Below are 13,844 nucleotides of genomic sequence, written 5' to 3' on the forward strand. Positions count from 1 at the left end.
CAGGGTGTGTGGGATTATGCCTGCAGGGACAGCCCCCATAGGTGTGGTTAAGCTTTTTCCTGCCTAGTGCCTATTACTGATAGGAGGAGCATAACCCCTAGTCTCTTGACTAGATGGAGCTGCATCTGTTGATGAACGATAGAGAAAGATTTTTTGGGAATTTTATGCACCTTTTAACAGCAAATGCAATCAGAGCAAGGCAAACTACCCCAACACGGTTTATATATTCAATTATCTACATGGCAGGAATGGCAGTAGGCTGCCATAATCCATTTTATAAGTTCCTACCATAAAAAGTATCTAGCGGTCTAACATTACTGTACAAAAATTGGAGGAAAAAAAAAAAAAAAAAAAAAAAAAAAAGGATGATTCCTTACTTGATTAGAAATTAGTTTCAACATAACAGCTTTTATGCAGTCGGGACCCACAAGAATCCCTAGAACATATGGCTGCAGGTATCTCCCTCCCATCATTGGTGATGTCTGCCAGGCTACAGCTGCCCTAAGTACTTGTTACAAAGCAATGCGCCCCTCTACTTTTCACTCTTGAGCAATGAACCTTCAGTAGCAGATACACAACCAATATTGAAGGGACAGTATAGATTCTGTGCTCATCAACCCTCAAGTCTTGGGGTGCATAACTAATGCACCATGGCCGTCTGAGCAAGGCCTGGCAAATTTTATCTTCCAGATGTCAAGGAAGTTTGCTTGTCAAACAGCTAAGCAATCCCACAAGCCAGTGAGTGCCATGGTTCAAGTCTCTCCATTTCAGACTCTAACAAGCTGGCGCATGAGGGGGGGGGGGGGGGGGGGAAGGTTGCTCAAGATATATACTGGGACAAAACAGTAAATTAATCACAAGCTCCATCTTAGTTTACCTACATTATCCCATTTGCTAAAAGTTTAACAAGTATTGGCTTCAATACAACTGCAATGTTCATGCAAGGGCAGTTCACATATTACACCTGGTGCCTGTAGCTCCTTATTGCAAAAAAAGACTGTATATTAATAGTCACCCAGACCTTTAAAGCCCTCAAAAATCTTATATTAAAACAAAAAAAACAAAGCTTCAAGTGCAGAGAGGACCCATTCACACAGAATGTAGTGTGCTGCAATGCACTTCTCTGCAGTGAGGCACATTTTGTTAGCCAGAAAATTTCAATGAACGGGCTACAAACACAAGCTGGGAAGGCGGCATTTTATGAATTGTGGGAATCAGTCTTCAACAATTACTTGAGCCAGCATACTAAAATCATCCTTGGTAACACTTTAAAGCCATCTCTGGGGAGAACAAAGCGACAGCACTGCACACTTTACAGCAGTTGTAAAGACCTTTTTTTTTCCCAACTACTTCCAGACCGCCCACCGTGTATTTACGTTGCTACTTTGACGTTAAATTCTGGAGTTATGGCAGCAGATGGCTGTGTAAGAAAATACCAGATTATGGCAGCCGACGGTCCTCTTTCACATAAAAGTGGTCCTAGCAGCGGATTCGCCACAGTATCACTTATGGGCGGCGAGAGAGGTGCCCACTCACCTCCCGTCGCTTCCAGGCAGTTTTCCCCGCTTACCAGAGCCTTCAGTAGCTGGGAAAATGAGCCGACCCCCTGAGTTAAAAAAAAGTCCAAGTAGGCACACTGAGTGATAAGTATAATCCGAATCAGTCCCCAATCTGATAGGTAGATTCCGTCAACAAGAAAGTGAATGAAAGCCACACGTCACCTGAATCTGTGTGTAATGAGAGGCTGCTTACCAGACCTCCAAAGCTTTGCAGCATGTAATGAACCCAGATGGAGGGACACAGACAACCGGTTGGGTTGCATTGTTACTGACATGCTGACCACGTTATCCATATGTACCATGGTTATTTGTCTATTCACACGATATATGGTTTCAGTTATATTTATATATCATTCATGGCTGACTAATGTCTTACATGTGGGCCGTTTATCCATATATACCATTCATTCATGATCCCTGGGTTGCATTGTGTCTGACATGCTGACCACGTATCCATATGTAACCATGGTTATTTGTCTATTCACACGATACATACTTATCACTCAGCACTGCCTACTTTAACTTTTATTCACTTTTTCTGCCATCAACAGAATTTAGCTGGCTGCTTGAGAGATTTTATGTCTATGCTATAGCGCGGATATTTGTGTTTTTATATTGTCCGATCTCCTGTGTTGTTGGGCAAGAAGTCGAATGAGGGTAAGATGGCCCCCAATCGACTCTGCCCTTGGAGGAACGGAGCGATGTCAAACGTCAATTCTGGCAGCCTTAAAGGGTCAATTTATTAATTTTTTTAAAATAAAAAATTACTTATTGCTTTTAAGGGTAAGGCAGCTTACACACAATACTCCTGTTAGAGCATCTACATTTTCTGGTGTAATTGTAATGCGCGCATTTTCGCGCAAATGCGCGTAATTTTAGTCTAGCGTTCTTGATATTCAATTGGCATTTTGGGTCATTTGAGCGCATTTGCGCGTATTTGCGCGCATCAAGCGCAAATTACTGACCAAAAATACAGATTTTTCCATTTTGTTCTTCCTGAAGAAAACGCGGCGCTCATTTACGCGGATGTGTGCATAGGTACATTAAGAATGAATGGGCTCTATTTTAGCTCCGAAAAAAAGCTGTACTGAGCATTTTTAAGCTGCAGTGTGCAAGAGGCCTAAATGTGAGATCTTTTAAGCACCCTGTCCCTCCGAGCTCACGCACAGGAGCGAACGCATATGCAAGTCGTGCCTACATATGTAAATAGTGTTCAAACCACACGTGAGATATCGCTGCGATCAATGGAGCGAGAGCAATAGTTCTAGAACTAGACCTCTAACTAGAAACTGGTAACCCGTAGAAATATTTAACCACTTGACGACCGCCCGCCACATTTACTGCGACAAGCTGGCATGGACGCGCAAATCGCCGTACCTGTACGGCAATCCATGAAAGCTCTCCTAAGGGCGAGCGCGCACCGCCATCAGCACACCCTGCCTCCACTAGGCAGCGGGATGTCATCCATGGGACCAGTGGCAACGATTGCCGCCGGCCACCCGCGATAGTTCCCCGGTGAGAGAGAAGGACAGTCAGCTGTTTTGTAAACTCAGTTGACCGTTCTCTCTGAAATGATCAGAGCACCTGTGAGCCTTCTATATAGGATCACAGATCTCTATGATCATTTCACAAATCCCCCCCCCCCCCCATTAGAAAACACTCCCCTAGGCTCACAATTAACCCTTTGATCAACCCTAGGTTAACCCCTTCCCTGCCAGTGTCATTATTACAGTTAGTGCATACTTTTAGCACTGATTACCGTAGTAACGTCACTGGTCCCCCCAGAAGTGTCAAAAATGTCAGTTAGGGGTCCGATCTGTCCGCCATAATGTTGCCTGCTAATAAACACGCTGGTCGCCGCCATTACTAGTAAAAGAAAATTCATAAAAAAAAAAAATAGGACTTAAATCTTTCCCCTAGTTTGTAAATGCAATAACTTCTGCGCAAACCAACCAAAATAGGCTTATTGCGATTTTTACCAAAAATATGAAGCAGAATACAAATTGGCCTAAAATGATGAATTGATTTTTAAATTTTTTTTTTTTTTTCTTTGGGAAGGTTATATAGCAGGAAGTGAAAATTTTTTTTTTCCAGAATTGTCACTGTGTTTATAGCGCAAAAAAATAAATAAAATTAAAAAAAAAAAAAAACAGAGGTGATCAAAACACAAAAGAAAGCTCTATTTGGGGGGAGGAAAGGACATCAATGTTATTTAGGTACAGCATCGCATGACCGTGCAAATGACATGTAAGGTATCTATGTACTCAGCACAACATCTTTCACATAATACAAAAAAAAAAAAAAAAAATTTTGGCACTTAAATTATTATTATTTTTTTTTTTTTTTTTTAAAAGAAAAAAATATTGCGTTTGCAAGACCACTTCTCAAATACGGCGTGACAAAATACTGCAAAGATCTCCATTCACAACCTTGAGAGAATTGTAAAGCAAAGACCATTGAAGAATTGGGTGGGGGGGGAAATCAGAAGGAGTAAAATTACGGCTGGTGTCAGTGCTTCAAGAGCCACCACACACAGATGTATCCAAGACATGGGCTACAACTGTTGCATTCCTTGTGTCAAGCCATTTCTGAACCAGAGATGTCAGAAGCATGTTACCTGGGCTAATGAGAAAAAGGATTGGACTGTTGCTCAGTGGTCCAAAGTTTGTTTTGCAAATTAAAGTAAATTTTGCTTTTCATTTGGAAATCAAGGTCCCAGAGTGTGGAGGAAGAGTGGAGAGGCACAAAATCCAAGTTGCATGAGGTCCAGTGTGAAATTTCCACAGTCAGTTATTTGGGGAGCCATGTCATCTGGTGTTCATCCACTACATTTTATCAAGTCCAAAGTCAGCGCAGCCCTCTACCAGGAAATTCTAGAGCACTTCATGCTTCCCTCAGCTGACCAGCTTTATTGAGATGTGGGTTTCATTTTCCAGCAGCACTTGGCACCTGCCCACACTGCCAAAAGTACCAATACAGTTAAACCTTGGATTGCGAGCATAATTCGTTCCGGAAACATGCTTGTAATCCAAAGCACTCTTATATCAAAGCGAATTTTCCCATAAGAAATAATGGAAACTCAGATGATTCGTTCCACAACCATTTATTCATAATTCCTTTAGTTTATAGTCCATATAAAAAGATTATAGCATTGCGATAGGTTGTGTAACCATAAAATGTCCATCCACAAAATAGCCGCTTCCACAAGGGGATTAGAAGCAAAATCCAGCAGGAGCTACAGAGTATCAAAGAGAAGAGAGGCGCCTCTAAGTTTAGCAATATGGTTCCATTTAATGAAGGTACAACATTTAGCAACTCACATGGTTGATAAATAAAACAGGCACATCTAAGTATGCAGGCATGTGGGATAAAGCTGTCCACATAGACCATCTTCTGCACCTCCGGCTGCCAGTCTGTAATCCTGACCGGGAAGACCACCCTGGAGTAAAGCGATCTGATAGGGAGGGACAGCATGGAAGGGATGACGTAGAGGGCAGTGTGGAGGATGGTCTATGTGGACAGCTTTACCCCTGATGCCTGCATTCTTAGATGTGCCTGTTCCAATCATCAACCATGTGAGTTGCTAAATGTTGTACCTTTTATTAAATTTAACCATATTGCTACACTTAGAGGCGCCTCTCTTCTCTTTTATACTCAGCTGTGACTTGATGCTACTTGTATACCAAGACATCGCTTGTATATCAAGTCAAAATGTATTTGAAAATTTTGCTTGTCTTGCAAAGCGCTCTTAAACCAAGGTTTTACTGTACCTGGTTTAATGATCATGGTATCACTGTGCTCGGTTGGCCAGCAAACTTGCCTGACCTAAACCCCATAGAGAATCTGTGGGGTATTGTCAAGAGGAAGATGAGTCACCAGACCCAACAACGCAGACGAGCTGAAGGCCACTTTCAAAGCAACCTGGGCTTCCATAACACCTCAGCAGTGCCACAGGCTGATCGCCTCCATGCCACGCCAAAATGATGCTTTATTTCATTCACTTGATTGGTCTTATGTAATATTCTAATTTTCTGAGATACTGAATTTTGGGTTTTCACTAGCTGTAAGCCATTAACAAAATTAAGAGAAAGAAATGCTTGAAATATATCACTGATTAACGAATCTATGAGTTTTTACCTTTTGAATTGAATTACTGAAATAACCTATTTGATGACATTCTAATTTTTTGAGATGCACCTGTATATTGCAGGGATTTTAAAAACTTTGCTGCATTTTCCTACAAGTTCCTGCTCTGAAGATATAGTATTCTGTGTTCAAAGTAGGGCTGGGCGATATGGCTGAAAACTATCACGATATCAGTGTTTCATATTGGTCGATATCGATAATTATTGATATTTTTTTATTACCCATTTAAAATAAGGACCCTAGGGTGAGAATGCAGGGCGGCGGGCATGGTGCAGGAGAATGAAGGGCACTGGCATGCTGCAGGAGAATGCAGGGCACTGGCATGCTGCAGGAGAATGCAGTGCTGTGGGCATGGTACAGGTAGACCAGGCCCGCAGCACTGCATCCCTTGTAGTGTGCCCGCAGCCCTGGATAATGGCAGGTAGTGAAGCTGTTTCACTTACCTGTTCCAGAGGCGCCTTCATTTTAAAAATGGCGCCGCCACGTCATTGCGCACGCGCCGCCACCGCTCGTGTAATTTCGGCTATTCCCGGCCTCTCCCGAGCGGCGGCGGCGCGTGCGCGGTGACATGTATGCGACTGGCGGCACCATTTTTAAAGCTTAAACCCGTCGGAGCGGTTATCGTTCGAAGTCTTCTATTGCTATCGAGCACGGGACTATCGCGATACATATCGGTATCGTTTTATCGCCCAGCCCTAGTTCAAAGTAAATCTGAATGGGAGTGGCTTTTTCCATTATCAGCTGATGCAGTAATCTAAGGAAGAAACTTGCAGCTTCTTCATCCCTTTTAGATGTGGTTAACAGTTTGGAAGTATCTCACCACAAATCAAATTTTTGTTGCAGAGGATGCCCAATATCTGACTGGGTTGTCATACTGCATTGAATTGTAACATTTAATTACATTGGGGTCAATTCACGAAGATAAATATAGCATTAATTTTTGAGTTAAAATAACTCTTGCTTTATTGATCTCAAAAGTAGTAAATTCACCAAGAAACATGCGTTATTTACCAAACGCGTTAATATGTTTTGCAATTTTTAACACTTAAATTTGTGTTATTTTTGGCGTTTAACAATTTTTTTATTTGCTTGCCAACATTGCACAAGAGGAAGAAATAAATGCACAGAAATACCATGAAACTAACAACATTCCAGTGTACCTTCTTCATTCAAGAATCTTCCCCTGGTGAAATGTTACAATTTATTTTCATTCCTGAGCTCAGGGCAAAACATTTCCACATGGACACATTGTATACTTTTTCATGTACTGTCCAGTGCAGAGTTCCCCTTAGGCCCCTTTCACACTAGTGGACCGTTCAGATGTGAACGGATGCCCCATGTCAGCTGACATCCGATCCATCAAATCTGGACGGATGGAAACCCTATTTTCCATCCGTCCAGGGGATCGGATGAGAACGAACAGACGGGCCGTTCCTGTCAGATTCCCCCATAGAGAACCGCGGGGACCTGACAGCTCTGTCTAGGCACACAGCTGCCATCTGCCTGCTCAGCAGGGGATCGGCGGATCGATCCCCCGCTAAGATAAACTGAGTCCGCCGATGGACTCCCTTGTGTGAAAGGGGCCTTACTGTTACTTTGTACATTGATACAATATCAACTGCCTCTTGGCAGGTGATAAATAGCCAGTAGGTGTTCTTTATTGAATTTACTTTAAAGGGATTGGAAATTTGATTTTCATTTTTTTTTTTTTAAACCAAACATGTCAGTTACCTCTGTGCAGTTGGTTTTGCACAGAGCAGCTCCAATCCTCTTCTCGGGTCCCTCTTTGCTGCTCCAGGCCCCTCCCTCCTATCAAGTTCCACCATGGCAAGCAGCTTGCTATGGGGGCATCCGAGCTGTAGCTCTGTGTGTCTTTCAGACATGGAGCTGCCTTTCAGCCCCTACCCCTCTCTCCCGATTGGCTGACTTTGACAGCCACGGGAGCCAATGGCGCCGCATCTGTGTCACTGCCAATCAGGAGAGAGAGTCCCCTGTGGCCAAGGGACTCATGGACATCGCTGGAGAGAGATGGGGCTGTTGTAAAGAGACTGCATTCCCAGAAAAAAAACCTACAAGGCAAGGGGGCTGACCTGTCCCTCCGGTGTTTCTTCTGGGATTGCAGGCTTTGGCACTTGAGTGGCCGGAGCCGCAATGATGTCAACCCCATGCATGCACAATATTACGGACCTCCAGCGCGCATGCGCCGCTGACTTCAGCGGCTGCATGAATGCAGGGTGACTATCTCCTAAACCATGTAGGTTTAGGAAATAGCTTACCAACGGTTAAGACTTACTTTATAGGCTTACCTGAAGGTAAAAATAAAGCAGGGTGAGGGTATACACCCGCTTTAAAGTGGTTGTAAAGGCAAAAGGTTTTACTTTAATACTTCAATTTAGTGATGTCCACGAGAGCCTTACCTCTCTGGGGAAACGCACTCCTGATTGGCCTTTGGCAGCAACCGGAGCACTTTTTCTACAGCTGCGGTCAATCAAAGCCAGTGAGCCAATCAGGAGATGGAGGGGGCTCTGTGAATGGACACAGAGCCGCAGGTCGGGAGCGCCTGCTTGGGTGCCCCCACAGCAAGTGGCTTGCTGTGTGGGCACCTGGCAAGAGGGAGGACCCATGAGCTCTGGAATGGGACCCAAGAAGAGGATAATCCAGACTGCTCTGTGCAAAACTACTGCACAAAGTAGGTGAGAAGAACATATTTATTTATTTATTTTTTTAAAAAAGGACTTTAAATACCGCTTTAACAATTTATCCCTGGTGTGGCATTATCTACGTTTTAACTAATGTACAGTATTTACCGCACGTTCGATGTTTTACTTAACGGAAAAGCTTCTCAGGCGATATTTCTGAAAAACAAGGCCACGGGACCTCCATATCGCATGTGGTAACCCTTCGTGAATTGACCCCAATGTGTAGCATGTTTTTTATTTGTTATACCTTTCCCCCGTGAAGTGTTCTGTCCAGTGTAAAACTAACATCAATTACAATTCAGTTCAAAATGCCATTTTAGTTTTAAAAGTATTTTAGTCATCTGAATTGTGTTAGTTGTATTTTAGTTGACTAAAATCTCCAGTACATTCTTGGGAATAGGGGATGTCCTGCAATGTATGCATATGTGAAGCTTTGGTGCACCTTTTGCAGTGTTAAAGTGGTTGCAAACCACTGGACCTTTTTTTTTACCCTGCAAGGTAAAATGTTAAACTCAGCTTAAAACAAACCCTCCCGCATTGGGAAGTCAGAGCTGGAGGCCGCTTCCATCACCCGTCTTTCTTCTGGGTTTGTGGACTCAGGCTCCGTGGCTGGCTGGAGCCGCCATGACGTCACTTCCTCACATGCGGGGAGCAGCTGTTTACGGCAAAGTGCCCTGAAGGAACAGCAAGGTTGTCTTTGCATCCCTGGCAGACCTTGGATGCGGAAAGGCGGCTGTGACTTTCTAGTATTTAATAGCCGTCTCCTTAATGTGCAAGGCATGTTGTGCTCTTAGAATGATCCCGCAGGCTTTTGGGATGTGTCCCACAACTTTGTGGTAGGGCTGAACTATAGTCGATGTGAACATCAATATTGTGCTGCGAGCGTGGGTGATAGTCACATCGCCGAACATACGATATGGAAGGCAGAGCAGTCGGGACTCAGTGGTATTAGGACACAGCCTGACATCCGTCCCGCATGTAGCCTGCCCTGCGGCTAGATCCCCTGATTGAGCGGTGAGCAGCTGCACAGCGAACCAATCATGCGTGCCTGCACAACTGATTGGTTTGGTTCGCTGTGCCGCTACTCACTAGGTGATTGGTTCACTATGCTGTGGGGTGGGAAGTGTGATTCCGATGCAAAGGAGCTGCCCGGGGGAGAGGACTACAACTCCCAGCGTTACCCTCACTTCCCGCGTTTCCGTTTGCCCCCAGCCAGAGAGATCCCCCCTCCCTCCAGGAGAACCGACTTCACACCCCGATCATGATGGACAAACAGAAGAGGCGGAGGGAGCACACGTGGGCTGAGACCGCCAAGATGGTACCAAATACGGGGGGCGCGACTGTACCATTTACACCGGGGAGAGGGGGGGCAGAGAGGTCTATATAGCGATATGTGATGGGGGGTGCAATGCAATGGGGGGAGGGGGTAGTATAATGTGAGGGGAGGGTCTATAGCAAAAAATATTGCAATATATATAGTAGGGATGCACCGAAATGAAATTCTTGGCCGAAGCCGAATAATAATAAAATGTTTGGCCGAAGGCCGAAGACCGAACGCGGTGTTTTGCATTTTTTCCATTTATTTTGCCAATTTTTTGTCCTCTCTCTTGTCCTCTCGTGTCTCTCTCTCTCTCTCTTGTCCTCTCACTCTCTCCCTCTCTTGTCCTCTCATGTCTCTCTCTCTTGTCCTCTCATGTCTCTCTCTCTCACTAAATGTTACTGTAGGGAATGGGATTCAGTGCACACTGCAGCCTTGTACCATAGGGTTAATGTTAGTGACACTGTAGGGATTGGGAAGGATGCTGGGAATGGAAATCAGGAAGCATGCAGGCAGCCTTGTAAATTTTAATTGCAGATACAGGGCACTGGGCAGGTCAGGGTTAATGTGGTAACATCAATTACTCAGTGACAGTCAGTCAGTGTCAGTGTGGACTCGATCAGATTATACAGTGACAGACAGTCTCTCATAGTGGTGGTAGTAGGAGGCTGGAGGTGGACTAGTAGTAGCCTGGAAAGGAGCACAGCCGCATACATACATTACTCACTCGTGCACTGCAGCCCGCCCCACACATTCAGTGAGTCTTACTCTCCTCCCTAGTTTTTTCAATGGCACATTCAGGAAGCCAATCACGCCGTGAGTAGCGGCACAGCGGAACCAATCAGGTGTGCAGGCACGCGTGATTGGTTCGCTGTGCAGCTAATCACGGCGTGATTGGCTTCCTGAATGTGCCATTGAAAAAACTAGGGAGGAGAGTAAGACTCACTGAATGTGTGGGGCGGGCTGCAGTGCACGAGTGAGTAATGTATGTATGCTCACCGCTGAAGTGTCCCGGCTTCCCCTGCCTAACACGGAAGTCTGTGAGTCCTCCTGTCCTCCTCCGAGTCCCTTCCCCCTGTAAATATCGTGACCTCGGCGATATGAATATCGCCTACGGCCACAGAACGATAGTCAATATCATATTGACTATCGTTCAGCCCTATTATTCGGCACAAAATTATTCGGCCTTTTGACTTATTCGGCCGAACACCGAAAGTGCTATTTTTTCTATTTTCGGCCGAATAATGTTCGGCCGCCGATTATTCGGTGCATCCCTAATATATAGTTGGGAAAAAAATATCGCAATGTGATTATTTTCAATATCGTGCAGCCCTACTTTGTGGGCGAGCAGCTACGGGGCCGGGCTTCTGTTCACTTAGGTGAGAAAAGCAGTATGGGGTACTTGTCAGAAAGTGTTTGCCCAAAAAAAAAAAAAAAAGGGGGGGGGGGGGAGGGTGTAAAAATTAACACTAAGTCAAGTTCCACTTTAACCACTTCACTCCCGTAAGGATGTCCTGGACTGAGTGGTAACACTGGGATGATGTCTGCAGCTACAACCATCTTCCCGCTTATTTTCAGGTGGCAATTTCCTGTCATGTAAAAGCCATCCTAGCGGCTGATTAGCCACTGGATTGCTTTTACAGGCAGCAGGAAGGGAAAACCCCAGGCTCCCCCCTGTGACTGAGGAGCCCAGTATCCTATCCGGTAAGTTACCACAGAGCTGGCCAAGACGTTACTTCCTGCTCTGGTAGATTTAAATACAGCCATTTATCCCCCCCCTGGAAAGCAGAGATCTTTTTTTTTAAAATCTCATGCTTTCCAGAGTAAAGGAGAGATCTGGGGTCTTATAGACGCCCGATGTCTGCATAAAGGGGACCTGCCATGCCTTATTTTCTAGCAAGAAAAAGAGAAATGGCAGAATTGGTCCGGTAGTTAAAGAGGTTGTAAACTCCGATTTTTTTTTTTTTTCACCCTAAAGGAGAAAGACCTAATGAGCTAGTATGCATCGCATACTAGCTCATTATGAAATACTTAACTTAGAACGAGCCCCCGCAGTGCCGCTCACTCACCTCTATGACGGACGACATGTGCAGTCGCCCATCTTCCGGGATCGCCGCATCTGACCATCTGATTTGCCGGAGCCGCGGTGGCGTCACTCCCGCGCGCGAGAGCCGACAGTCCCGACACGGGACTCTGAACGGCACGAGCGGCCGTTCCTTCAGAGCGCATGCGCCAGTGACGTCACTGGCTGCATGTAAGGTAAATATCTCCTAAACGGTGCATGTTTAGGAGATATTTGCAGTACCTATAGGTAAGCCTTACCTATAGGTACAAGTTGTAGAGGAGGGTTTACTTGCTCTTTAAAAACAATGCCATTAGATCAGCTTTTTTTTTTTCTGCATTCCCTTCGATAGCCCACTGATGGCATATGTACAAAATTTCACGCATGCGCATTATTTTTTTTTTATGTATGTGTACAATCACCATGGCAACAGGTATAAACTAAACTTTGTGGTACCTTATTAAATTCTATGCAACAGCCGCCTTGTTCATGTGAGATCTCCAGGGGAATAGGTATCCTGGGATCTGCCAGCTTCCTAATGAGATCTCCTGGGAAGCCCGCAGTGATGTTGTGGTCCCCCCCCCCCCCCAGAGGCCTTGGAGGTGGCCGGGGCAACGGCACCACTGCCCTGGGAAACCCACAGCGGGGGACTCCATTAGGAAGGGGTGTACCCCTGAGTCTTCCCTATTCCACCCAAAGATAAAAGGTTGGGCTGCACACAATATTTTGAATTCTAAACAAAGTAAGTGAAAATGTTGGTAGCTTACTGGAAAACAAAATAGGATTGTAGCAAAGTTGCCCTATATGGAAACAATACTGCTAATCTCTTATAGTGGATACACAGAGCTACAATCAGACTGAACACAGTGTATAAATCACCATTAAGGACTCGGCTTTGTCATAACAGGGAAAGCGGTGATTTTTGTCCCAGAATTAGTCTCCATAATTGCTGTTAAACTATATTGATTAAAAAATAAACCTTTCCACATTACCGCCCAAACACCCAATATAAACAAACAATGGGGGGAGCGGAGGTCCACGAGCTGCGGCCTACTCAGGCCCATAAGGCCTAGCGGCGGCCGGGCTCCTCTTCCGCACCCAGCGGCGCCTCCCTCGTGTGACTAGGCCCGGAGCCCGGCCGCCTTAGCCTCTACCACAGGCTGCCGCACAGCACGAGCTCCGCCCCGCCAGGCCACAGCCGCGCACATTTTTTTTTTCCTCGCCGCCGCCCAGTCTGAGGCCTGAGCGGGATCCCTTAGCGGGCGGAGAACGCTCTCACCTTGTTTATTCTCGTTCAGCTGCCGCTCGAACTCGTCGAAGTCAGACATGTTGAAGGCCGAGGCGGTCACCGCGACCGACGTCCCAAGCGCGGCCCCTTCACTCCTCGCTCTCTTCAAGAGGAAGACGAGCCAACAGCTCCACACTTACCTAAAGAACTTCGGCTGTTTCCGGAAAAAAAGGGGTGGAACTTATCGTACACTTCGGCTATCTCCGTCAAAGAGAATGCCGCTCGCCTTTATGGCTCGGCTGTTCTCGGATAAAGTGGGTGGGTGTAATAGGAGAATCGGCTACCCCTGAAAGCTGTGGGCGTGGTGATGGGTAGGCAATGGCGTGCGGCGCTCTGATGGAGCGTTCGGCTTTTTTTTGGGTACGAAAGTTCCGGTTCCCGTTACAGTTTTGTCTCCTAGCCAATCAGCATGGCCACAGAACTAGGCGCCGGCGGCGTGCTCTCTTTCAACCAATTGGAAACTGTCAGGAAAATCGCGAGATCTGAATCTATCATTCAAACTAGTGCACGTACAATGCGGGAGAACAAAGGGCGGCGGATAGGGGGAGGGAGCTGGTGTGATCCTGCACGTGCTGAGTGAGGAGAGATGGAGACATGGCTGACCTGTGCTTGTTACATTGTACAGTGTGATTCCTCCATTGTATGAATAATTCCACACTCCCATCTCCTAATATGACTGCTGCTGGTCACTGCAAACATCAAAATGTCTGTGCAATGATGAAATGTACCTATATACACATAGAAGTCTAGTTATAACATCTCCCGAATCAGA

The 13,844-nt window shown here is 45.6% G+C and overlaps 1 protein-coding gene across 4 annotated transcripts in view; it reads right to left on the reverse strand.

Annotated features, from left to right (window-relative positions):
* U2AF2 (U2 small nuclear RNA auxiliary factor 2) overlaps positions 1–13,278 on the reverse strand; it is a 46,992-nt gene extending 33,714 nt beyond the window's left edge. Inside the window, exon 1 of one of the 4 annotated variants that reach the window (XM_082274593.1) lies at positions 13,064–13,278. In XM_082274593.1, the coding sequence (XP_082130719.1) occupies positions 13,064–13,112 (49 nt within the window). In that variant the 5' untranslated portion in view covers positions 13,113–13,278. The remainder of the gene's footprint in view (positions 1–13,063) is intronic. The other 3 variants (XM_082274594.1, XM_082274595.1, XM_082274596.1) reach the window with 3 other exon arrangements.
* Between the last annotated feature and the right edge of the window lie 566 nt (positions 13,279–13,844).

The sequence above is a fragment of the Pelophylax lessonae genome (genome assembly GCF_965119305.1).
Source record: "Pelophylax lessonae genome assembly, chromosome: 12".
Lineage (NCBI taxonomy): Eukaryota > Metazoa > Chordata > Amphibia > Anura > Ranidae > Pelophylax > Pelophylax lessonae.